At 40.5% G+C, this 26442-nt stretch overlaps 2 protein-coding genes across 3 annotated transcripts in view; one reads left to right on the top strand and one right to left on the bottom strand.

The window, feature by feature from the left end:
• Nucleotides 1-681: 681 nt before the first annotated feature.
• Nucleotides 682-3597, bottom strand: LOC144020767 (RIB43A-like with coiled-coils protein 2). Of its 2 annotated transcripts, none has more exons than XM_077524542.1 (2): nt 3305-3597; nt 682-1987 (listed from the first exon to the last, which is right to left on the bottom strand). In XM_077524542.1, exon 2 carries the CDS (start codon nt 1884-1886, stop codon nt 882-884), a length of 1005 nt encoding a protein of 334 aa, XP_077380668.1. In that variant the 5' UTR covers nt 1887-1987; nt 3305-3597; the 3' UTR covers nt 682-881. The 2 variants fall into 2 exon arrangements, with proteins under 2 accessions (XP_077380668.1, XP_077380670.1); XM_077524544.1 differs by having other exon boundaries at nt 3320-3597.
• Nucleotides 3598-7569: 3972 nt separating this feature from the next.
• LOC144020336 (multidrug and toxin extrusion protein 1-like) overlaps nt 7570-26442 on the top strand; it is a 33433-nt gene continuing 14560 nt past the window's right edge. The window contains exons 1-9 of the mRNA XM_077523711.1: nt 7570-7904; nt 11860-11961; nt 13346-13414; nt 13624-13772; nt 16108-16150; nt 16242-16286; nt 16395-16492; nt 16868-16965; nt 17378-17559. Of these exons, the coding sequence (XP_077379837.1) occupies nt 7746-7904; nt 11860-11961; nt 13346-13414; nt 13624-13772; nt 16108-16150; nt 16242-16286; nt 16395-16492; nt 16868-16965; nt 17378-17559 (945 nt within the window). The 5' untranslated portion in view covers nt 7570-7745. The remainder of the gene's footprint in view (nt 7905-11859; nt 11962-13345; nt 13415-13623; nt 13773-16107; nt 16151-16241; nt 16287-16394; nt 16493-16867; nt 16966-17377; nt 17560-26442) is intronic.

Genomic DNA, 26442 nt, shown 5'->3' with positions numbered 1-26442 from the left:
GCTAGCTTGTGATGCTAATGAAGATAAGTAGTATGGAAAATTGATGGATGAAAAACAACAATTGAATATTTTGAACCCTTCAAATATTCAATTGTTAACCAATTGCTAACCAAATAAAAAAGCCACTTGGGTTAGGGCCGGCTCTAGCTAGCTTGTGATGCTAATGAGTAGGGGTGTTAAAAAAAAAAAAATCGATTCGGCGATATATCGCGATACTACATCGCGCGATTCTCGAATCGAATCAATAATAGGCAAAATCGATTTTTTTTTTTTTTTTTTTTTTTAGGATTCACACCTTGAGCATGGAAGAATGTTATATGAACGGCACATTAAGCCTTAATATTTTTATTTTAATGCTGTTCAAACATGAAACAGATTACAACCTCTATAAGACTGAAATTTCAGATAAATAAATAATACATTTTCATATAAATCTTACACTCTACAAGCTTACTGATTAGTATTTTCTAAATATGAATGAAAAAAAATCGCAACAATCGACTTATAAATTCGTATCGGGATTAATCGGTATCGAATCGTGACCATTCGTATCGGGATTAATCGGTATCGAATCGAATCGTGACCTGTGAATCGTGATACGAATCGAATCGTCAGGTACTAGGCAATTCACACCCCTACTAATGAGTATAAGCAGTATGGAAAACGGGTTGACAATAACAATAGAATATAATATTTTAATCTCATGACAAGAACTGATGTTAGTTAAATCACAAACAAGCTAAAGGGGTCATAAAAGTGAGCAAGGCTAAGTGTTAACATTTGTTCTTTTTACTATTGTAGTTGAGCTTGTTAACAACACCGATACATACAGTATATTTCCATTGGAATGTGTGGAGATGACTTGAGTCCTGAGTGTAGTTTCAGCGACTGCAGGTGTTGAATTTGGCAAAGAAACTTTCATCGATGCGTCCTCTTTTAATGTCAGGTCTGTTGCGTCTTTCATATTCGGCGGTGGTGATGTTGTTGTGGTCCAGCTCTTGCCGCAGCTCCTTTTTGTGCCTCTCCTGCTGCTTCTGGAGGATCTGAGCCGTACGCGCCGTGTTGGAGCACCAACGAGCGTGTTGTTGCAACTCTTTGATCCCCTCTAACCTTTTCATCATTTTCTCCTGAATTTGAAGGCTCCAGAACTTCTTCATTTGCTGGTGGCTCTCGGGACGCGGCCTCCTATCATAGCTGTGAAAAATCCCGGGGACCCCCAACTGAGTGGGCTGTATCTCTCTGGGGTCGTCTTTGAGTTCGCGTTCGTGCCGCTGCCTCTCCACAGCCATAGCATGATTGAACTCGTTCATTTCCATGGCGTTTTTCCTCCTCATTTCCATCTCGGCGTTTTCCAGCCCCAGAGCGACATTGTCGATGTCTACTCTCAATTTGTCGTCGTCCAACTTTTCCATCTTCTGTCTTTCTTTCTCCACGGCTTGTTCTGTCTGTTGTTGGAGCAGCCACTCCCGCAGTTGTTCTTTCTGCCTGCAGATTCGGCTTTCACTGTTCGGGTCCTCACCTGCCATTCCAGGAGGCATCATGTGTTCAATGACTTCATCTGAGTCAGGCTGGTTCAACCTCTCCTGAATGGCATGCTCGTATTGTTCCAGAAAGTTGATCTTCTCATTTGTATATTTCTCCTTATCTTGTCTGACTTGCAGAAGGTACGCTTGCTTGCTATCGTGTAAGAATTGGGCCTCAAAGGTGTCCTGTTCAAGTTTTTCTGCATCCCTCCATTTCTTCTTGTCATCCAGCTGCTTGTCAAGGCCTTCCTTGTCAATACCGATGATTCTCAGTTTGTCATTAAAAATTCTCTCTTTTCTTTCTCGCTCATTGTTGCGACGCCTCTCTATACTTTCCAGTTCAAAGCGAGAGCCATTCCACATTTTGGCTGACGAATGTGCAGTCCGTGTTCAAATTAAAAGCCTGTTTAGAGTGTTACCAACACGCTGACGTACAGTCCACTAGATTTCTGTTTCGGATGGTCCTGAAACACAAAACAAACACACACTGAGATTTGATACACCTAAACCCCAAATTGTTCATATGCTGAATTTTTTGGGGAAAAAATGCAGTTTTTAAATGTTTTTTTTTCTCTTTATTTTTCCTTTCAGACATGACCTCACAAACAAATTATTTACAACATCCGAAAAGAAAAAGGGCTGATGGGTAGAAGGCGTGGCTTATTAGACCCCGTCCCCAAATTTGACTTATAAGGAAAACATCCATCCATCCATCCATTTTCTTGACCGCTTATTCCTCACAAGGGTCGCGGGGGGTGCTGGCGCCTATCTCAGCTGGCTCTGGGCAGTAGGCGGGGGACACCCTGGACTGGTTGCCAACCAATCGCAGGGCATAAGGAAAACAACTTTTCCAAAACACATCTGAATGAGTCCCAAAATATTTGGGAGATTATATGGTCTCACAAAAGGAAAGTTTAACTTCTTAGAGCGTACGTTTCGTTACATCTGCCGTAAAGGTGTGAACAGTGTTTCAGAAAACGAATATCACACCAACAGTCAAACAAGTAGTGGTAGTGTGATGGTCTGGAACTGCTTTACTACTTCAGGACCTGGATGACTTACTGTGATTGACAAAATACAACTATATATTCTGCTCTTTATCAACAAATCCTGAGGGAGAATGTTTGGCCATCAGTTTAAGCTGAAGCGCAGTCGAATTCTGCGTCACAACTGAAAATGTCATCAAGTCAAATTCAAAATAACTTCAAAAAACTAAATAATCTAGACTTGAATATGAGTGAAATTCAGTAACATGACTTTAAAAGGTCATTCATGCCTTCCATTGTTTCTGTATTTGAAGCAATTGTGCAGAAAAATGGGGCAAAAATATTTCCAAAGATAAAAATAATAAAATGTCCGATTGGTATTAAAGCTGCTCTATGTAGGCCTTTTGCCCCAAAATGTCTTTACAAAAGCCTTTTTATTCGACCAATCATGACTCAAACATCTTCTAATTAGCAGATTAACACCTTAGCTGTCCACAACGAGTACTCCTGCAAGCATTTGGCTAAATGTTTTCAGGCTGGATTCTGGTTTGAATTTCCCTCCCTCTGTCTGCAGATGTGATGTCATGCGTGTGTATGTTAAGGAGTATGCAGTTTTATTTTTTGGCTATACGTGGTAGTAGTGAGATTCAAAATCCAGTTTCCTGCATTTTTTATTTTTGAGTTTTGAGTAAGAGCACTTTTTTATGCCGTCGCTTATTACCTTAAAAACTGCATCCTGAAAAGCTTTTTAAACATCAGCATGGATGAAAAGAAGCAATTTTGGGACTCAGTTACCTGTTTTTGTCTCACCATATGCAATAGCGTTGTCATAGCCTCCCATCATGTTAAAAAAAAAAAAAACAGCAACAAAAATGTGCAATTGATCCAGGAATTTCCCTGACATAATAGTAGTAAACTATTCTAACGCTACTTCCTTCACCTTCCCTCCACCCTGTGCGTTTTTGTACTCGATAATCCACCTTCCACCTAATCAACTATGAAACTAACACAACTCATCCCATCACCTCCAAACGCAAGGAAATGACACTGTCAACGTAAAGGAATCACATCAGCCTTCGACAAAGCCCTGAGCCCCTAATGACTCAGCTGAACTCAGTTGTTATTATAAAGTTTTCAAAGTAATACATCACCAGAAATCAGCAACAAAGGATGACATCATAGAAATGATAACACTGACCTCAAGATGACATTTTACATTGGGGGGAAAATGTGAATACTTTCAATTGAAATGGATTTTTTTCCCTCCAGTTTCACGTGATTTGGTGTAGGGGAACCAGTAAATAAAATGAATTGGCTGATTTTAGTGACTCGGGTTGTATTTATTTCAAGCTGGAACTCGGTCTTCGTCTGAGGTGTCCAATAGTATTTAATAATGTTTTGCAAGCAACAGTGGGCAAATATTCTCAAGTCAAGATGTGCCAGCAGTGATCGGGATCTAAACATGCTCAGTCCTCTGGGTCTCAGGTGTGTTGATCGGGTGGTAAAAGGGAAGACATCCTGGGGGCTCCAAGTATGATGGGTGGGCTCATGTGAGTCTGCCACCCCCAGCCCCGGTCGACACAAGTTATAAGTGTTTGGATAGGTTAAATGGCACTCACATGCAATTGAAGACAGATCAGCCTGCAATGAAGTATATTTTGTTTTGTGATAACGTATCATTGGGAATATATTGGTCAGCCCCCTCAGGACGGTTTGATAATTTGCATTTTGACAAGGAGAAATAGTATTCCATACTCTTGAGTTGAGTCACTCGTATCTTAAGGCAGCACTTTAATTTAGTTTTTTTTAATTAGCGGGATCGCCCATGGTCAGAGGACAACATCGGCATGAACCTGCATTGGGCGGTGGGGGGTAGACAACCCAGAGACCCGAGGTGCAACCAATGAAGTCCATCCATTCATCCATTTTCTCGACCGCTTATTCCTCACAAGGGTCGCGGAGGGTCCTGGAGCCTATCTCAGCTGGCATTGGGCAGTAGGCAGGGTACACACTGAGCTGGTTGCCAGCCAATCACAGGGCACACAGAGTCAAACAACCATCCACACACACAAGCACACCTAGGGACAATTCAGAGCACCCAATTAACCTGCCATGCATGTCTTTGGAATGTGGGAGGAGACCGGAGTACCTGAAGAAGACCCACGCAGGCACGGGGAGAACATGCAAACTCCACCCAGGGAGGCCGGAGCCCGGACTCAAACCCGAGTCCTCAGAACTGGGAGGCGGACGTTCTAACCAGTCATCCACCGTGCCGCCACCGATGAAGTCAGTAAGTACAAATAGAAATAATGATGTTGATAACTGTTGACAATTACCACAAAGACAATTGCAGTGACAGGAACAAAAACTGCAATTGTGGCAATCATGATAAGAAAAACAAAAAGAAAGAAACAAATAAATAAATGAGAGCAAAAAACAAAGTCTTAAATCAAGTGAATGAAGCCAGGTCATCGTCTACGCCAGGGGTGTCAAACTCATATTAGCTCAGGGGCCGCATGAAGGAAAATATATTACTAAGTGGGCCGAATCTGTAAAATAATGGTATATAATAGAGATGCACGATATTGGAAAAACATGCGATATGCGATATACTTGCTGAACATAGCGATATTGATATTATTGCGATATTTAACATGTACCTAAAGAAATTACATTTTTATTACCTAATGAAAGAAAAACATTTTTCATGTGGCAAAATAAGCAACCTTAATGTAATCTTAGTTAATTAAGTGTAATTATGTCTTGATAATTTTCAACTATTGAATGGCCATGCACATTTTTAGTTAGCATCTGACTGGTCAAATTCATATAAAAAGCATAAAATTTCATATAAAACTTATTGCATGCCTTTGCGATATGCATATTGCAAGGGCCAATATAGCGATATCGATATTTTTTCGATATATTGTGCAGCCCTAGTATATAACTTAAAAACAATTGCCGTCAATTATACACAGATTTTTGTTATTTTTGGGCCATCCCTAAATTACGGAGCTTAACTGTAATCTATTGTTTAAAAAAATAACACAAAAGCAAGTGAAATGCGGCAACACTTTGCCTGTATGAGTTCCGCACGTGTTAAATCTACCTGTTTTGCAAATATATAGTTCCCAGAATGCATTGTGTGGCACAGTTAATGAATTTATAAGGACGTTAATCCTTGTCATATGTATTTGTGTTACCAGTAATTGAATGTGTCGTATTTAACACGTTTATGTTGGTCTACGATTTAAAAAACAACAAACTTTTTTTAAACAAACCATAACTTTAAGTTGTGTGTAAAATAATGACTCACAGGGTGATTCCGTGTACAAGTTACAGTACTCATGTGAGGACTGCTTGTGAAATTACAAATTTATATATTTGATTGCGGCTGGCTGATTAATTGGTCCGACATTACAATTTTGTTTTCACTTTATAAAGTCGTCTCACGGGCCGGATTGAACCCCTTTGCGGGCCTGATCCGGCCCGCGGGCCGTATGTTTGACACCCCTGGTCTACGCAAATGCCAACCTCCGATTCACAGCCACATAATTATTAAATGTAAAGTATTAATGTATGCAGGATCGCTTGTTTGTTGAGTCGAACTTGCCTTGTTCTGCCCAACCAATTGGGGCTATTGGGAGGATAGAGTTGAAATCTGATTTGGTTAAAGAAGCAGTCACATTGCTAATTCTAATGTAGTTAAACTTGTATCGGCCAGTGGTACTAATTCTGAAGGTCCTGGGTGGATTACATTAAAATGGCAACACCAAAGGTGACATCTGATTAGACAAAAAAAAAAAAAAAAAAAAAAAAAAAAAAAAGCACACATACAGTACTGAAACAGTGAAACTATGCAAGAGGTTAAGAGGGAAGGCCTTTCTGGCCCTGACTTTCCATCACTGGATGCTGCCTGTTCAAGCTACATTTGTTTTAAATCCACATTTGCTTATGTATAAAAGATGTATTTTATTATACATAATACATCAACCTATAAACCTATTTACTGATGCATGGATGTATCCTTTTTCACTCCATAGCCTACAATGCTGTTCACTATTCATGCTGCTGCTCATGTTAAACTGAATTCATATACTGCTATATCAATTGTGTACAGTTGCCACATAAACTGTTGGCGTCATTCTGCTCAGTCACATTACCGGACTTTGTAAATATGTTATTTGACAAAATTGTTGACACGTCCTACCATTCTCCACATTGGTGCTGCAAAATCGGAATCTCCCCATTGTGAGACGAAGCAACGGTCTGTTCTATTTGCTCATCTTCATACTTTGTACATTCTCTGAACACGGAGAACTTTGTGGGCATCAATGACGTCAGGAAGGATCGGCCTTTTCGTTTTTGTGTTTGGTTTCAGGTAAGTTTACAATTTATTGTCAATGAATGACGTCTTTTGGTTACTACTTACAGTTAAATGAACCCTCGTGCAGAATAACAGATGCTAAATGCAATTGTGTCCAAATACTGTATTGCTGCTTTTTACTACCGTATTCGCATTTTGACCAGGGCCAACAGTAGTTGATGCTTTTCTAACAGCACATTTGTGTTGTTACAGTCATTTTCTGCAGTTTGTTTTCACAGCGTTATGCAGACAGTTTTACATTAACCAAAAATCAGACACTGCAGCGTCATTGTATAATAAGCTTCAGTGATCCTTAACTGCCCTTTGACGCAAAATACTCTCTGTTGCAGTCCATTTCGCTCATTTCTTACTGAAGGAATATTTCATGGCAACTTTTTGATGCATTGAGATGGGATGCTGCACATGCAGAATTAGTCAAAAGTCTCAAATTTAAAAAATTATGTCCTGCTGCTCAGTAATTCAATGTCATCTAATTGTTGGCTAGGCCTACTACATAAAGTTAGCATGTCTGAGTTTTTTTTTCTTTTTTGCCCAAAAGGCACAAGTATTGAACTTATTGGAGCCTGTTGTGTCCCGTGGTTACCGTTTGTGTGCGATGGGTCTTGAACGCACCATCCACGTGCGTCAAGCACCGACTTGGACAGTGAACTTGAAGAGCAGCAGGGGGCGGAGGAAGGAGGGAATATTACCAACACGCTCCAAGTAAACTTTGATTTATAAACGGATGTCCTCCCCTTCTCCTGACGTCTCCAATGACTGCCGCAAGTGTGAGTCCTTCACATCCAGACTGCGCGAAGGACTTTTCAAGTTAACCTTGATAGGAGCCAGCTCCCCTTCTGCATCATCAGCATGGACGTCAATGCGAAGACAATGAACAATTCCGAGGCAGTGTATTCAGAAGTAAACGAAACGGCTGCGAGGTTCTCGCGTTTGAGACCCATTTGCGGATGCATCCCGCTCAAGTACCGCAATGAACTGATTGAACTTCTCAAACTGGCGGGACCAGTGGTAAGATGAACAGATACCATGAACGCAACACCAGGTTTACTTCTGTTCAATCAATCGGGAAGTGTATTTGTCTTCGTTGTACACAATATAAAGGGTTTGCACAAATTAGCCCTACTATTTTTTTTAAACAGTTTATTTCTAATATGCATAAGAATAAGAGTAGCCTTCAGTAACTTGGTAGGAACAGCTAAATTAACCATCGACAATACAAAATAAATAAATCAATAAATTAAAAAAAAAATAAATAGAGGAAAAATCAGAAATAATCAACACAACACATAGGTAATACATAATACCTGCTTACACATACATGTTTAAAAGTAAGAGGAGGAAACTATTCCTACCTCCATATTTTTTATTTCATGATTACAGTATTAAGGAATATTCATCTTTGGATTGGATAGGCCTAACTAATATGTAGTTGTCCATATTGTATTAATTTTAAATATATAACTGATAGCCTACAATACTTCTTGCATTAATTTTACTAAACAATGCTAAACACATATTTTACCATCACACTGAGCTATTATATAGTAGCCTATTTAAAATTATAAATATTAGGTGTAACCTTATCTTACCAAAAAATATATATACTTATTATTAAAATTATAGTAAAATGTAAAAAATAAAAAAATAAAATTAAATAAATAAATAAATAAATAAATAGATAAATAAATAAATAAATAAATAAATAAACCATTTTTTAACTGATTTATGGTTGGACATTGTTGAAGATCCTCATTTCTTCTGTTCCATATTTTCCCTCCACATATGGATATGCAAAAATGTTTCCTACTTGAGTCTTTAGTATTTTGTCTGTCAATTTAACTTTCATCTAAAATTATAACCTCCTTCTCTTTCAATAAATATACCAGAAAACATAGGGGAAAATAAAACCAATTGATGAGCTATGTCAGATGTGTTCTATATATTAAATGGTTATAATAAGTTTGTACACATTGCATTTGTATGGCCACTTGTCAAGAAAAGGTGCAATGTGAACACAAATGGTCTTCTCTCTTGGACTGATGATGGATGCGCAAAAGAGTGAGAGCAGGCTTTTTGTCAGGGTCAAGGAGCCATTAGTTGTCATGCCACAACACTCGCCTTTTCTCACGCACTGAATGATACAAACGCCACAGAATCTTTTTGGAGATGCGCCGATTGATGGTCTGACCCACATTGAAGGGGGAAATCTTGTAATTTGGGGTTGAAATGTACTGAAAATCTTTTTGTGGGAACGGGGATTTTTTTTTTTTTTTTTTTGTATGATTGTATCATTGTTAGAGATGAGATGAGTTAAAAACCCGTTTGTTAATGTTTCATTTTCTGCCTTTGCATTAACTGTAGCCTACAGTAGTACTTTGACTTGTGCCCCAATGTATGCATTTTTCAGGTAGTCATTTAGTCCTTTTTTTTTTTTTTTTTTTTTTTGCCGTGAACCAAAATGATGGACCATAAAGCTTCAGATATGTCACTACTCAAGTAAAGTGGAAAGTAATTGAAGTACTCTATTGCCGTTGCAAAGACAGACACGCTTGCTAATGTAAATAAGGTTTGGAAAATGCCTCAGTATAGGGGATGGCTACACGTGGCGTTTACATTATTTGCCTGAATTAACCATCACAGACATGCTGTGTTAATAATACACAGAAGCTAGTAAACAAGTGAACAAAGCTGCTGTTTGTAACACGTGAGGATTGGGACAGCGTATACTAATTGACGTCTCTCTCTTGTTTGATAGTTTCTCCCCATACTCATTCTTTCAAAATCTATAAATATTTATGTGACAGCCGCACTTAGTGATCTCAGCATTTCAACTTTACACATTTTCTTAATCACTACACTACACTTTACACCAGGGGTGTCAAACTCATATTAGCTCAGGGGCCGCATGAAGGAAAATATATTACTAAGTGGGCCGAATCTGTAAAATAATGGTATATAATAGAGATGCACGATATTGGAAAAACATGCGATATGCGATATACTTGCTGAACATAGCGATATTGATATTATTGCGATATTTAACATGTACCTAAAGAAATTACATTTTTATTACCTAATGAAAGAAAAACATTTTTCATGTGGCAAAATAAGCAACCTTAATGTAATCTTAGTTAATTAAGTGTAATTATGTCTTGATAATTTTCAACTATTGAATGGCCATGCACATTTTTAGTTAGCATCTGACTGGTCAAATTCATATAAAAAGCATAAAATTTCATATAAAACTTATTGCATGCCTTTGCGATATGCATATTGCAAGGGCCAATATAGCGATATCGATATTTTTTCGATATATTGTGCAGCCCTAGTATATAACTTAAAAACAATTGCCGTCAATTATACACAGATTTTTGTTATTTTTGGGCCATCCCTAAATTACGGAGCTTAACTGTAATCTATTGTTTAAAAAAATAACACAAAAGCAAGTGAAATGCGGCAACACTTTGCCTGTATGAGTTCCGCACGTGTTAAATCTACCTGTTTTGCAAATATATAGTTCCCAGAATGCATTGTGTGGCACAGTTAATGAATTTATAAGGACGTTAATCCTTGTCATATGTATTTGTGTTACCAGTAATTGAATGTGTCGTATTTAACACGTTTATGTTGGTCTACGATTTAAAAAACAACAAACTTTTTTTAAACAAACCATAACTTTAAGTTGTGTGTAAAATAATGACTCACAGGGTGATTCCGTGTACAAGTTACAGTACTCATGTGAGGACTGCTTGTGAAATTACAAATTTATATATTTGATTGCGGCTGGCTGATTAATTGGTCCGACATTACAATTTTGTTTTCACTTTATAAAGTCGTCTCACGGGCCGGATTGAACCCCTTTGCGGGCCTGATCCGGCCCGCGGGCCGTATGTTTGACACCCCTGCTTTACACTCACTTGATTTCTGTTGAACAATGTGTCGACCACAATGACATCACTATGTTAGCAGCTAGCGAGCTAAACTAAGCTCGCTTAAAAAGTTTCAACACGATCTGAGGCGGATTATACACATCCATGTAAAGTCTGCCTTGCATGAATCCAATGTATTTACTTATTTATTTATTTATTTTTTTAAGTTTTGATACAATCAATTGATTAGCTGTTAAAATGATTTTAAATGAACATATTTCATCCGGAAGGCCAACTTGCCGAGCACTAGGGCTGGGTATCGATTCAGATTTCCAAAATCGTTTCGATTCGCTTCAGAAGGGCCCACTTCGATTGGTTATTTGAAGGAAAAGCACTCCTGAAGTCGATGCTAACTTCCCGTTAGCATTTTCTAACTTCCTGTTCGCGCTAGGCTAGCGATGTTTTGAAAAGGAAGCGTGTTTTGTATTTAAATATACATTGGATGTAATTCTTAACGTTGTGCATTTCATTTTACAGTTAACTCCAACTCCTGTGTCATTAAACAGCTTAAAGGATGCTTAGGGGACAACAGAATAACCAGAATAACATACGCTACACACTTGCTAGCTGCTAATGGTACACAAGAAAAATGGTGCATTCAGGGTACTTTCACAGCGTCGGAAATTCGGTTTTCTCCGATAACGTTTTAAGGGGAGAATAATTTAGCTCAATAATTTAGCCCATTTAGCTCAATTGGCCGATTGCTTTGGCTGATGTTTGAAGGCCAATAATCGGCCAATTATAATTGGCGGCCGATTAATCGGTCAGGCCCTATTTGGCACATTAATTTACCGGGGACAAAACTGTATTAAAAGTATCGATTAATGGTTTTATGAATCGATATTGGGCTGTGAAAAGGAATATCGATTTGATATTGATATATTGATATTTTAGACCCAGCCCTACAGAGCACAGATCATTGTAGTTACAGTGTAGGAACATAAATGTGTATATTAATGTAGAGGGTGAAGAGTTCACTTTAAAAATACAATAAAACAAGTTATTTATTGTATTTGCTGTTTTTTCTACTCCAGATCATTTCCCAGATGATGATCTTCATGGTCAGTGTTGTCAGCATGGTGTTCTGTGGTCATCTGGGGAAAGTAGAACTCGCAGCTGTATCATTATCAATTGCAGTAAGTACAATTTCTCAGCTGTGGGTAAAACAGGTCATGACCACAAGTACACTAACACGGTAGTTTTTTTGGTGCTCAGGAGTGGGGAAAAACTGTATTCACGGGCTGTCAAGTGCATGTCAAAGTACGCGTCTAAACAAATCTAACTTTTGCCTGCGTGAAACAAAACAAGACCAAAATGCTTTCACTAAACCGAACTATACTAACAAAGGCAGGAGAACATTTTGAACCCTCACAATGGATGCCCCTTCTCGATGCATAATCATTTGGGATGTAACGGTAAGGGCAATATCGTGATATCGTTGAACACAAAGCTATTTTGTTGTATGAATGGCAACCACTGATCTATATATCTGACTGGATAGCCGATAGGCCAAGACTTTTGAGGTCGTGAGGCCACCATAGTGCTCCTCCCAAGAAAGGTTTCTCGACATACGATCCTATACATTTACAGTATCAAAATTGGAGAACATTTGAGTCCGTATTTAGTAGAAACAGCATGATTTTTGGTGTTTTAAATTTATTAAAAATAAACAAGAGGACTTCAGACATGTTAAAACTTACCTTAAAGGGATACTTGACTCATTGAGCAATTTTCAGCAGTAAAACGTAAATATTTTGTCTATAATCATTTGGGATTTAATGATAAGGGCAATATCGTGATATTAAAACTGCCACAATATCGTCGTCGTCATGTTCACAATATTTAAAAGGAACACATCTGTTAAAAAAAAGAAAAAAAAGTCAGGTTGATTTCCATTTGTGCAGTTCTAGCACCCTCTCGTGACTAGTGTATTAGTGCAATTTAATTTTCATTAGGGATGTTTTGGTCTTCTATGTTTAAAATCTATGCTAATTGTCATATGAAGGGGAACCTAATTTGCTTGTGAAGCGATCAATGTGTGATTGCATGTGCGCCTCAATATTGTTATTAGAGATTGTAGGTGGTTTATTTGCATTGCTGTTATGTACAAAAGCACAATATTGTGCTTTTTTGTATGAGCTAATTTTTTATTTTATTTTTATTTTTTTTACAATATTGTGATCTTTTTTAAATATCGCCAACCTCCCCACAATATTGTGATAATTATCGTGGATGGGGGGTGCGCGTGAGTGGTTGCAGTCGAACCATTCTAGTTCTTGCCCCCTATATCCCACCACTATGACCATTGATCGTTTGCTAATTGATCTAAATTTCAGATCCTCACCATAATTTAATGGCATGGATATCTCTACAAAATGTATATATTTTTTTTAAATCACAACTATTTGTATTTGTATTTAGCTGTTCTATTTCAAAATGAGTGTTGTGAAAAGGGTCACATGAAGACAACATAGTACAGGCCTTAATCTGTCTGTTTCATTGACAAATCTGTAATTGCAGGTGGTTAATGTGACTGGTCTTTCCATTGGGACTGGATTATCATTAACCTGTGATACCCTCATATCTCAGGTAGTGTCTTCAACAAAGGTTGCACTTCTACTTTTTATTATTGATATTGAAACGGAACCACTCTGATTGGGCTTTCATATTGTCTGGGTTTCAACAATAATATGTTGTATCAAGTTAGTTTACCTTTCAGCTATAACAACTCAAAATTACCGGTGTGCTTTTGGTGTTTTCCTAACACTGCTTGCTTATTTGACTCTACCTTTGGGTAGACCTATGGGAGCGGAAACCTGAAGCGTGTGGGGGTGATCCTTCAGAGGGGGGTCCTGATTCTACTGCTGGCTTGTTTCCCCTGCTGGGCTGTTCTCATCAACACTGAACCTCTTCTCATCGTAGCCAAACAAAGCCCAGAGGTCGCCAGGTTAGTCACTCCTACAGCATCTTGGACATGATATATTTGGAAAGCGGCTATGCTCATAATAATAATAATAATAATAATAATAATAATAATAATAATAATAATAATAATAATAATAATAATAATAATAATAATAATAATAATAACAACTTGTAATATAATAATAATAATAATAATAATAATAATAATAATAATATTTTATTATTATTATTATTATTATTATTATTATTATTATTATTATTATTATTATTATTATATTATTAGCATTGTACATGTACTATTAGTAGTAGTAGTTGTAGAAGTATTATTTACATAAGACCCATATTTGGAAATGATATTTATTTTCCAGCAATGTAAAATTACCATATAATAATTACGGATGTAACGATATCCGAACATCACGTTACGATATCACGATATGAAGGCCACGATACGATAAATCTCACGATATTGTGGGGAGGTTGGTGATGCAAAAAAGTCCCAATATTGTAAAAAAATATGAGCTCATACTAAAAATAAATAAATAAATACAATATAAACAACCTAGCAACCTGCAATCTCTAATAACACTTAATATTGAGGCACTTGCTTGCTAATGCATGCACACATTGAGTTCCTCCACATATTGACTCAGTTCACAAGAACATTATGTGGCACGTGTGCCTTCATCTGACCATTTGCATGGATTTTAAACATAGAAACGCCAAAACATGACAAAAATTAACCACCAGAGGGTGCTAGAACTGCACAAATGGAAATCAACCTGGCCCGGTTGTTCAAAACTCAGTTATATTTTTAACCACTGGTTAAGTAGATTGAACTGACCGTGAACTTTAACATGCACTCTTATCTTGTTCAAAACTCTGTTAACTTTAACCAGCTGTTAACTTGATGTTCAATTAACACACCTAAGAAACCACCGCTATCTTTTTTTGTGGTTAAACTCCGCGTTCGTGGCAATGATACCCGTTGAGCGCAAGAAAAAGAGAGTCTATGTGGGATTGACTTTGACATTGGCGATTATTCTGATGAAAAGTTACGCACACGCTGTACCGATTAGCAGTAATACAATGCCAAGTCTCATGCTGAGTTAAAAGAGAAATAATAAAAATGTGTGTGTGTTTTTTTAAGTTATAAAAATGGACAGAGAGGGGGCTTGCCCAACATTTAGTGGGAGGTGATTCCAAAGAGAGGCTACTTGTCATATTTCTTGTTTGCGTTCACGTAATTAATCAAACACTAAACAGCTGATAATTATTTATTATTTATTATTTATAATTATTTAAATATAATACGGTAATATTTTGAAAATTTATTGTAATTTGAATCAGTAATTACAAATATTAGTATTAATTACTAATAGATTAAAAATACAAACATATTAGATGTAAATACAAAAACAAGACGTAATTTAAAACTATTCTATCAAAATATTACATAAAAAATACGAATCAGTCAAAAATAAAAATGTTAGCCAAAGAAAAAAAGACAACAATATGGGAAACAAAATCAGACAAAAGCATACAATATAATATGCTACACAAATATTGGCAAAAATACAAAAATATTACACAAAATATTAACTGAAATTAAGCACAGTAGAAAAAAATTTATGTTAATAAATTAAAAAAAAAAAATAGAAATAAAATATTTGATTGGCTGGCAACCAGTCCAGGGTGTACCCCGCCTACTGCCCAGAGCCAGCTGAGATAGGCTCCAGCACCCCCGCGACCCTTGTGAGGAATAAGCGGTCAAGAAAATGGATGGATGGATGGATGGATGGATGGATGGATGGATGGATGGATGGATGGATGGATGGATGGATAAATTATTTCACAAACGTTTTCTAACTTCCTGCTTCTTTTTAATTTTTTTTATTTTTGGCGAGTGCCAGGGGTCGTTTGGATAGTATCCATTCCACTTTCTTTCGCCAACCCAGAAGTAAACAAAATTGAGGAATTGTGGGACATATCGGTGCTAACCAGTGACGTACACGGCACGGTTAATGACTGTATTGTTAACAAACCATGTTTTGAACAACCAATATTATACGGCCAGTTAGTTAACGGCGGGTTAAGAATTTAACTGGCGGTGGTACAGTGGTTAAAATAACCGAGAATTGAACAACCAGGCCCTGACTATTTTTTTTCTTTTTTTAACAGATGTGCTGCTTTTAATATAGTGACATGACGACGATGATATATTGTGGCAGTTTTAATAGCGTGATATCACGATATTGCCGTTATCGTTACATCCCTAATTGTAATGTACAGGATAATAATATGTTCATGTATGTTTCCAAGCCAAAATTTCACATGGGAATTTGTATGTTGCTTAGTCTGTCTCAACTTTATGTGAAGATCGCCATGCCTTCTCTTCCGGTGAGTTCGCCTTCGTCTCGGTGTCCAATGAGTTAAAGTACGAGACTTAACATAAGCTTCAATTGTGTAACATTATGATTTCCCCTTTCAGGCAGCATTCATGTACCAGCTGCAAGGGAGATATCTTCAAAATCAGGTTCCGTGTAGCAACAAAATATCATTGATATGAAAGTTAATAACACACAAATAACAAGTTAGCAAGTGTGTGCGTGTGTGTGTAAATATGTATTTTTTTTCCCCCCAGGGAATTATTTGGCCACAGGTCATAACCGGTGCAATTGGAAACGTCTTAAATGTAGCTATCAATTATGTGTTCCTCCATGTTCTGCATTTGGGAGTTGCGTAAGTTACCCTGAATCATTTTGTATGGTATTAGTTATTTATTTTGAAAAACAAATATAATGCAAATATGTTTTGATAGACAGACCTGCAATCCATTTAATAATATTCCATTCAAAAAGTTAAAATGAGGTTTTCCTCATCTTATGATTTATTGTCATAATAGTGCCCATTAAATAATACATGTTCTGCTAGCCAAATTTTAAATGTATCAATAATTTTAAGGGCATTTTGTTTGATCAGTTATGATAAAAATCCAGGTAAATAGAGAAGTTTCTAGTTTAAAACCACCTGTCGGAAAGTGAATAGTTCAAATGAAATAAATGTTTTTGTTGTTGTTGCAATGTTTAAATCCTGCTGTGTTTGTCTCTGTTGTAGTGGTTCTGCCGCAGCCAATTCAATCTCACAGTACGTACTGGCTGTGGTCTTATTTGTTTATATTACCTGGAGGGGGCTGCACAAAGCCACATGGGGAGGTCAGTTGCCCTCTCACTCACCTTAAACCTGATAATGAATGAAAGATTAGTGTTTCTTTATGATCCATTTTCCTCTGCAGTTGCTCTATTTCATTTGTACCTTTGTGGTGAAAGTCCAAATGTGTAACGTTTTAACAAAACTGGTTACATTCTGTAACTAAACAAAGCAACAGATAAGAGAAGTGACTTGGTTTCATTATTTTCCTGTCAAGAAGCATGGCAAGTTTATGTGTCTTAAGAATACTTAATACACATCTTCAGTGATTATTGGTGGATTTATTCGAGTTCATGTGCAAGATCAATTTATATACTTACAAATCTTATGATTATAACACAACATACCCCAAATATTCTGTGAAATGTAATGTTGTTTTTAAAAAGTGGGTTTGACAAGCCGCTCTGTGATCTACAGGCTGGACAATGGAGTGTTTCCAAGAGTGGGGAACCTTTGTCAAGCTGGCCATCCCGAGCATGCTCATGCTTTGTCTGGAGTGGTGGCTGTTTGAAATCGGAGGATTCATTGCTGGAATCATTAGTGAAGTAGAGCTGGGCGCTCAATCCATTGCATATCAGCTCACAGTTGTCGCTTACATGGTAACTGAAAATGAGTTCATCTAAATCAGGGGTGGACAAGTTGATTGACATCATAACTACAGAGAGCAACACAACAAATGGATACCTGCAATACCACAAAAACAGTATCCTACAGTAGTGGACACTGGACACAATACACCTGCCCAATAAACCTACAATGCATTTGGACATATCCATCGTTATGTGTGTAAAAGCAAGCATTTTTTTTTTTTAACTCATATTGTAAAAAATTGGTTATTTTTTTTCAACATCAGGGCAGTGTGGTGCCATAGGCCATCCAGACAGGAAAAAAACAAAACAAAACAAGAAATACAAGGAGCTAGGCTAACTGTTAGCTTATCTAGCAATTACATTGTGGTGAATGACAGCATAAGATAGTGTAGCAGTAGAACAAAAACAATGGGCAAGCCAGGCTAACTATAGGCTTCTAGCAATTAAAATGTGGTGGATGATAAGATAGTGTAGGAGTAGAAGAAGAAATAGAAGGCCAGGGGTGTCCAAACTACGGCCCGGGGGCCATTTGCGGCCCGCCATACATTTTTTGGTGGCCCACGGCAAATACTAAAAATAATTTTTCAATGCTGTTTATTAAAAAAAAAAAAAAAAAAAAGAAAAAAAAAGAGGGTGGCTTAAACATTTCTAGCTACGCAAAGACACAAATTTGCAGCTAATAATTCAGTTCCAGAAATAAAAATAGTTTCATCCACTTGTTTCTTAATGTCAACGTCCAATTTGTGAAAACATCACATTAATTAATGGTTAATTATTAATGAAATAAAATGTGAAAACATCACATTAATGGTTGTTAAGTGTGGTCAGTTGACGACCGATTGTTCTTGTGGTTCAGAATGTCAAGTTGGGATCAGCTGCTGCTCAGTGGAGAGGCGTATCTATTATAGTGGCACACAGGGGTCACTATTTGCCTTGTGACTGTTAGCAATTTTCAATAAGTAACTGTACATTATATCAGCAATTTTTAATTGCTTAATTGATTTTTACCATGTTTATCTTATTCACTGCCATTGACGGAAAAAGACGTCAGATTATGCTTTTTTTTTTTGTTGGTCTGGCAATGAATGTGTTAATAAATAACTTTAAAAAAAAATCAAAGTGGCCCTTGCAGCTTTCTATTTTTCTGTATGTGGCCCTCAGGGGAAAAAGTTTGGACACCCTCGTGTTAGGCTAACTGTTAGCTCTTCTAGAAATTACATTGTGGTGAATGACAGGGGAGATACGGTATGTAACACTCAAAGCAACCAGTTGCTCAGCAATTTATGTACAGCAACAGCATAAATATTAAGCACTTCCCTATTGGCAACTTTTATATTTAATGCAACAATCACAATAATGATTTGTGAATTTGCTAACCCAGGTGTCAACACACAGAATGATTTGTCATTGAAAGTATTGAACAGGTTTAACATTTATGATGTCCACCCAGGAAATTAAATGGGGAGGAAAAACAAGTAAGTTTCTCAGAGTAACATTTTACCTGTTAACGTTATGCCTGAAATATTACATCTTCTGTCACTTAATATTTACATAAAGTGAGCTGAAAAACATTTTATTTTATTTTTTATTTTTTTTAAGTACTGATTTGGACTATTTTCCCACAAGAACAACATGGATTATTTATTTATTTGGGTTTTTTTATCTCACGTTTTTATTTGTTATAGTAGACGACAGGATAGTAACTTACCAAGCTTAACTGCATATGTAACATTTTTAAACATGAACATAATACAAATCATCTTGCGATTGTGATTGGTTAGCTAGGATCCCGTCATAAACCAGAAGTGCTGACATCATCCAAATTATACATTTTTATTGGTTATGTAGCGATAATTGGGTCGTCTTTTGGACGAATTAATAATCTGGACGTTACAGAGGTAAATTGTATTTACCTCAATAACCTCTGGGGCACCACGTTTGTTTTGCTTCGTATTAACAGGAGCAAACAACGACCAAAATCCTTCTTTTATCAGTCATTGATAATCTAAAGTCGCCACACTCGATATTCAGTGGTTCGTTGTACTAACAAAAGAATAATAATCCACTCGGAAACACAGATGACTTAGGCGGAATAAAGTTTATAAAACATGCATTTATTCACGATTGCTACACTACAGAATCAAAATACTGCCTATCTAACTATTCTACCGTCAGAAGAAAAGAAATAAAATAAAGCGAATGAAAATAAGGAAGGAATGCGAATGAATAAAGAAACAGGGAAAAGAGAAAATTTGACCTGCCAGATTTGTGATGTTTCAAACGTAAGTGGCACACAGTGGATACGCCGAGGTAGAAATCAAGCGCACTTACGAGCCCTGGAGTTGCGTAGCAACGAACAGAAGTGGCGGCCTTTTTGACAAGGGGGAAAAAAAGAGTCAATGTTCGTTGAAAAATGCAAGGAAAAAAAAAGGTTTATTCCACAGGTTAGCGAGGGAGCCGCGCCAGGGGCCTGACGTAGTTGCGCGGCTCGTCCCTTGATTGGTTGGTGATCCGGCGAGGTTGATCCTCGCCGAGGTTGGTTCTGCTGGGCAGCTGTCCGAGCTCAGGTGTTGCAGCTCGGTCAGTACGCGCCTGCGTACGGGGAAGGCCAGCCGTTGGAGGTGCGTTGGCACTGCGGCGGAGCGCCACCGAGTAGCAGGTGCGGTGCGCGGCTTAGGTGCACAACCTTGAGTCCGGCGGTGCGTTGCAAGTGTACCCGGGACCGAGAAGGTCGGGCGGGTGAGCACCGATAGTGGAACAAAAAAACAAAAAAACGAAAGAGTCTTTAGTCAGCGTTGCAGTTTGCACTTGCTTTGGCGTGGCGTGGCGCGAGGATCCGATCTCGTTAACGGATCCTGCCAGGAAAGAAAAAGCCACGTGGTTTGCAAGTTTCTTAGACAAAGGGTTCGAGCAGCCTGGCTGGCCCACTTGCAAGTCGGGCCAGAGTTTTTGGAAGAGGCTTGTGAGAGCCGGAACAGGCAAGAGAGCAGGAGGGCAAAAAAAAGAAGAGAACGGGCAGTGGTCTGCTCGTGTTTTTATAGTCTCTGGGTGGGGCGAGCAGGTGAAGGCACACCCTTCTGTTCGCTCGCGCAGACTCTCAGAGGAAAATTATTAAAAAGATTAATAATTTGGCATTAAATTTGGTCAGTCTGGCAAATCAGTTTTCCCACACAACCCGTTTAACACACATTGTAATTAATGCATCATAAACTAACTTGTGAGGTAACTTCTACTTGTCTAATCTGACTGAACTGAGAGACATTGATTATCTTTCATTCTTTATGGAGTACACATGAAATAGGATGTTCATACACACAAAGATATAACATGAATCATTCGTAGTTCAGTTGTCTGTCAAGAATTATCATGATATAAATGTGTAAAATGCGGTTACTTATGTGAGTTGTCACTAAGGATAGTTCCAAGTTTCGCCACTTGGAGGTGTTGTTGCTCCATCTAGACGTTCCAGGAAGGGCGAGGCGCCAGAGTATCCTTTTGTGATTGATAAGAAGTCATGAACATTCCTTTGATCGGTCATTTGTGTATTCCAAACCATTGGAGCCATTTGTTCGGGCTCCGAGCAGACTGCTGGAAATACACTCCTTTGGCAGACGCATAAATTCCTTTGTCACCTGGTCAGCGGCTTCAAAAGAGTTTTGTTGGTGGCAAGGACCACCTGTAGAGCTGACCAGGCTGGATCCTGTCTGGGCATTGGCATATTCATGCACTGCAGAGAATTTGCTTCAAGAGAAGCAAACTAAAAAAAAATTAGAGGGTGGAATGGACCTAGGCAATAGTTGTTACAGACCCCCCTTCGTCAAGCGGGATGAATCTTCAGGATGTCCAGGTTGGCGGGTCCAGATGATGCGTGGCCAGGGTCCAGGCCACGGTCAGACGGCCGGAGTCCCACTCACGCTCTGCTGCAACACTCAAGACATACCACTGGTGCCACTTTTCCCTAACCTCTGCCTGGTTATGTGTATGCAGGGTACGTCTGTGTGTTTTCAATGTGTCTCTATGTGTATTCAGTTAACAGTGTGTCTAACTTGGTACTGTGTCAGCTAACTGAGGGACTCGGGTCCCAAAACAGGCGCGGGCCTGGGAAAGACGCAAGACGCGAAATTCCAAACAAAAGAAAAGGAAGAAAACTTTTCCTAAGGCTATAAGGCTAGTATCATATTATGAGTAACTAGGGGAAAACGAACAGCAAATTAAAGAAAAGAGAGAGAGAACGAAAAAGAGGCTTTCGCCTTCTAAAACTCAAAAACCCGGGACTATACTCAGGCCATAACTCTCTTATAAAGACGGGGAGGTTGTCTCAGGCACCTGCGTGTCGGTGCAAATCTCCACCCCTGGGGGTGTTCGTCAAAAAAAAAAAGTCTTAGGTCGGTTAGCGCGACACTATCGTTGCTAGGTACTTAGCTATCGCGTCTTCCTATGGCGTAATTAAACACCCAAAAAGTCGTGCGTTATCCAAGAATAACTGAAGGGAAAAGGGAAAGAAAGGGAGGAGGGGAGAAAAGGGAGCAAAAGGAAGGAAAAAAAAAAATCAGAGTATCCTTGGCAGTTGCGCTAGACTAAGGGAAGGAAGGCAAAGGGGCTTAGTTAGATTAGCTAGACTCACTAACGCTTTAAAAAGAGTACTCTGACCTGCTTTTGAAGGCCTTAAGTACGGGGGAGCTTTTCATGGCTAGCAAAAACTGATTTCACGCAGCATACCATTCATAAGTATCATAACACCTTGAGTGTACATAATCTTTTGAATTTGAGTTGCAAATCATTTTGTAGTTGTCTAGTCTAGTTCTGCATAATGCTATCGGTGTTACAGCTAGGACCGTATCCTTAAGTGTTGCACCAAGCGTCTGCAAATAAGTAGCAAAACACAGTATGCTAACCTCTCGCAATCAACAAAGACAAGCGGATTAGCGTCTCGGTATGGTATCACTGAGGGGTTCGGTAGGTGCAGCGGGGTGTTGACCCCCCTTTTGCACGTGTGATACTTTCAAACATCGTAGTCAGCGAGGTCGGTCGGCGGAATTTGGCACGTCTGTCGAAGGTGGCGGTTGGGTCGCTGACTCGGAGTCGGCTGGTGACCCCCCTTTGTCAGTTCCGCACGTATGCTGGTCCTGAGATTCGCTCGATCGCGTTCTCAGACGTTCAAAACCGCAGTGACTTTTGATCTGGTTTCGGTGGACCCCTCTCAGTTGGTCCCCCTGACGTCCTTTATTCATCCTAATTTGATAGGCGACGGGTGACAGTTTGTCGACGATTTCGTATGGTCCTGACCACCGGGGAAGAAATTTCCGGGCGATGCCCCTCTGGGCACGCGGAGTATTAGCATTTGGTTGCGCGAACAAGTAGTACCATACTCGATCACCTATTTCGAACTCGGTTCGTGAGGCTTTCCTATCGTAGTAGGTTTTCTGACCTTCTGCACTTTGCTTAAGCCGTTGTTGAGCAAATGCAAACGTGGCTCGGAGGTGGGCTTGCAAGTCCTCCACGTACTGGGAGGCCGTGTATGCCGTGGCTAGGTTTGTTTCGCCTGGCTGGTACATCAGGTGCAGGGGGAGCGTCATTCGCCGTCCGGTCATCATTTCAAAAGGGGCCACCCCTGTGGATTCGTGAGGGGTGGCTCGAATTGCCATGAGGATCAGTGGGAGTCGGGTGTCCCAGTCCCGATGGTTGGAAACAACAAACTTTTTCAGCAAATTTACCACGGTGCGATTAGTCCGCTCCACCTGTCCTGATGACTGCGGGTGATGGCTAATATGCAACTGGGCCTTGATTCCGAGCATTTGCCAAAGTTGTTGCATCACCTCGGCTGTGAAGTGGGTTCCCCTGTCTGAGTTAACCCGTGAGGGCAACCCAAAACGGGAGAACACGTGGTTCATCAGCAGGCATGCAGTGGTGTGTGCGGTGTCGTTTGGAGCAGGCAGGCATTCTACCCACTTGGTGAACGCGCAAACTACTGTAAGAAAGTATTTGTTCCCTCTCAGAGATCTGACCAGTGGTCCCACCCAATCAATTTGGAGATCAGACCATGGGAAGTTGACTCCTTTCTGTTGGAGTGGTGCTCGGTGACTCGGGTTTGCTGGCTGAAACTGGCAGCAAACCAGGCATCCTTTGATGTAGGTTGCTACATCATTATGCATGCGCGGCCAGTATGCCACCTGTTGTAGTGCGGTGACAGTGGCCTTGAATCCGCGGTGGCCTGCATAAGGCGCGTCGTGGGCGTATGTTAGCAAGACCCCCCTTTGGCTCCGTGGAACCACCAACCGCAGGGCAGGCGGAGACGCGGAGTCATAAACCAGAAGGCCTTTAACGAGACGCAGCCTTTGCAGCACGGAGAGCAAGTCTTTGAGGTCGCTGTCGTCACTCAACGCGTCAGGCGACACGGGGTTGGCGACAGGATCAGAAAGGTGCTGAATTATTTTGAAAAGCGCGGGGTCGCCGGCCTGTTGGGCGACCAAGTCGGAGGTTCGGACGGGCGGTACGTACGTCACGGGCCCCGTAGGGGTCCGTGTGGGGGCGTCGCGAGACTCAGCGGCGGCCGCAGTGCGGCGGCGCGTGAGAACGTGGACCTCCAGGGTGGGCTGGGTGGGCAGCCAAGCTGTATCAAATGTCCAAGGAGTCCCGTTGAGGGCCCCTTGTTTGGCTAACGTGTCCGTTAGGTCGTTAAAATGTTTGTCAGGTCCTGGGACTTTTGAGTGTCCCCGGACCTTTTTCCAATAGACATGCATATCATTGGAGGAAACCAAATGGTCGCATGTCAAAATGAGGTCGCGGTGTTTAACGGGTTTCTTCGCTGACGTAAGGAAACCATTTCGATGCCACACCGGTAGATGACAGGTGAAGGCGAGGCGGGCATAGTTTGAGTCAGTGCAGATAACCAGCACCGTGACACCGTGTTCAACTGCTAATTTGAGTGTAATCAGGATGCCAGCGATTTCCGCATATTGAGAAGAGTGGGGGCCCAATTGGAATAGCAGTGGTTTGCACGGTGTGTCGTCGACCCAAGCGATGCCCACCCCAGCCTGCAGCTGGGTTTGGTGGTGGTAAGAGCAGCCATCCACGTAAGCTGTAGGCATGTCTTTGCAGACATGTTCCTCAAAATAGCGGTGACGCGTGAATTCCGGCATCGGTGCCACGGCGACGTCTGTCGGCGGGGTCGGGGAAGTTGACACACAGTTCTGGCAAATCGCTAGATCGGTACCCAGCGGTAACTTTGCGTTTTTCGCGTACCGGACTCGAACATCGTAACTTTGTAACGCCATAAGCCAGCCGGCAATGCGCGCGTTCGTTACGACACCGTCTCGAATGCGTTGGTTGTTAAGAAAAGTAACCGGATGATGGTTAGTATCAATCGTTACTTTTTGACATCCAATGTAGTTTGAGAAATGTTTGATTGCCCATACTGTGGAAAGCAGGGCTTTTTCGCAGTCGGAGTATTTCAACTCAGGGCCGTTCAACGTTTTACTGGCGTACGCCACGACGCGTTTATCCTGGTCGTACATTTGGTATAGACCCGCACTCAAACAATGGTCGGAGAATCCTGCTTCCAAGAAAAATTCCTTGTTGCTATCGGGGTACGCGAGACAGGGAGCGGAGCCCAGCTTTTGTTTTAGCATATTCATCGCGTTGTTTTGTTCGTCACCCCAATCGAAGGGCGTGTCTTTCTTCAGCAGGTTAGTAAGAGGGCGTGCTATGTCAGCAAAGTGTTCAATGAACTGGCGCGAATAGTTGCACACGCCAAGGAAGCTGCGCAATTTTGACACATCGGTGGGGGTTTTGATGTCAAGAAGGCCTTGAATACGGCTGGATTGTGGTTCAATCCCGTTCGGCCCAACCAAGATCCCCACGTAGTTGACCTTCGTGCGACACCACTGACCTTTCAGGAGGGACAGTTTGGCACCTGCAGAAGACAGCTGTCCAAGAACGTGGTCGATTTCCATCAAATGGTCATCCAAAGAGGAGCTCCTCATCATAATGTCATCGACATAAATGAGGTTGCCCCTGGCGGCGGCATCAGGGCACGCCTTGTTGAGGAAGATGTTAAATTCGGCTGGCGAGTTGGCGTAGCCGAATGGACACCGGTTGAAAGTGTACTGTTTGTTGCCAAAGGTGAATGCCAACTTGTATTGATCCCTGGGATCTACTGGGATCGTCCAGAACCCCGAAGCCACATCGATGGTGGTGAAGAATTTGGCATCTCGAACCTTGGGAAGTTCCTGTTCAAGTTGTGCCATGGGCCATCGCGAAAGAGGAACCTGTTGGTTCAGTTTGCGATAGTCAATGGTTGGTCTCCATGTACCGTTTGGCTTCAAGACTGGCCACAATGGAGCCGAATAGGTGCTGTTACAGGGGCGAATGATGCCCTTTTCCAGCATGGCGTCGATAGTCTTCTGTACTGGTTCGTAAGAAGCTATCGGAATCTTGTACTGGCGCACGAAAGTTGGAGGAGCGCCGGGCTGAGTCGGGATGCGGACTACATGTAGTGCCGTCAACCCGCAATCCAAGGAGTCCTTGGCAAAAGACGGTGTGTATTTCATTAACACGGTGCGCAAACGTTCGCGGTCCTGTTCGGACCGGAGCGCGTCGGCGCGGTGCAGAACTTCTTGGAGGTGCTCCTCGAACTCTGGGTACGGTTGAAGGTCCCCATTTGGAGTCGTGGTTGGTTGAGGTTTCTCTGGGTTTCCAGAGGGAATGCTCGAGGGCGTTGGAGGCAACGCGCTCAAGGCATAAATCACCAGTTGTTGGTCTGTCCCCAGGTCCACTCGGACGATGTCTTCATCGTTGGTGGGACCGGCAGGGTTGACCGTAACAAGCTGAGATGGCCTGGTGAGTCTTCGGCCACCGGTGTCTTCAGTCAAGAACAAGTCCGATGGGATGTGT

Source organism: Festucalex cinctus, chromosome 6 (assembly GCF_051991245.1).
Source record: "Festucalex cinctus isolate MCC-2025b chromosome 6, RoL_Fcin_1.0, whole genome shotgun sequence".
NCBI classification, from domain to species: Eukaryota; Metazoa; Chordata; class Actinopteri; order Syngnathiformes; family Syngnathidae; genus Festucalex; species Festucalex cinctus.
This window is presented reverse-complemented; position numbering and strand designations above follow the sequence as displayed.

What these genes read in the sequence shown, in the direction of transcription:
- LOC144020767 (XM_077524542.1), bottom strand. Translation starts at nt 1,886, where the DNA reads ATGTGGAATGGCTCTCGCTTTGAACTGGAAAGTATAGAGAGGCGTCGC.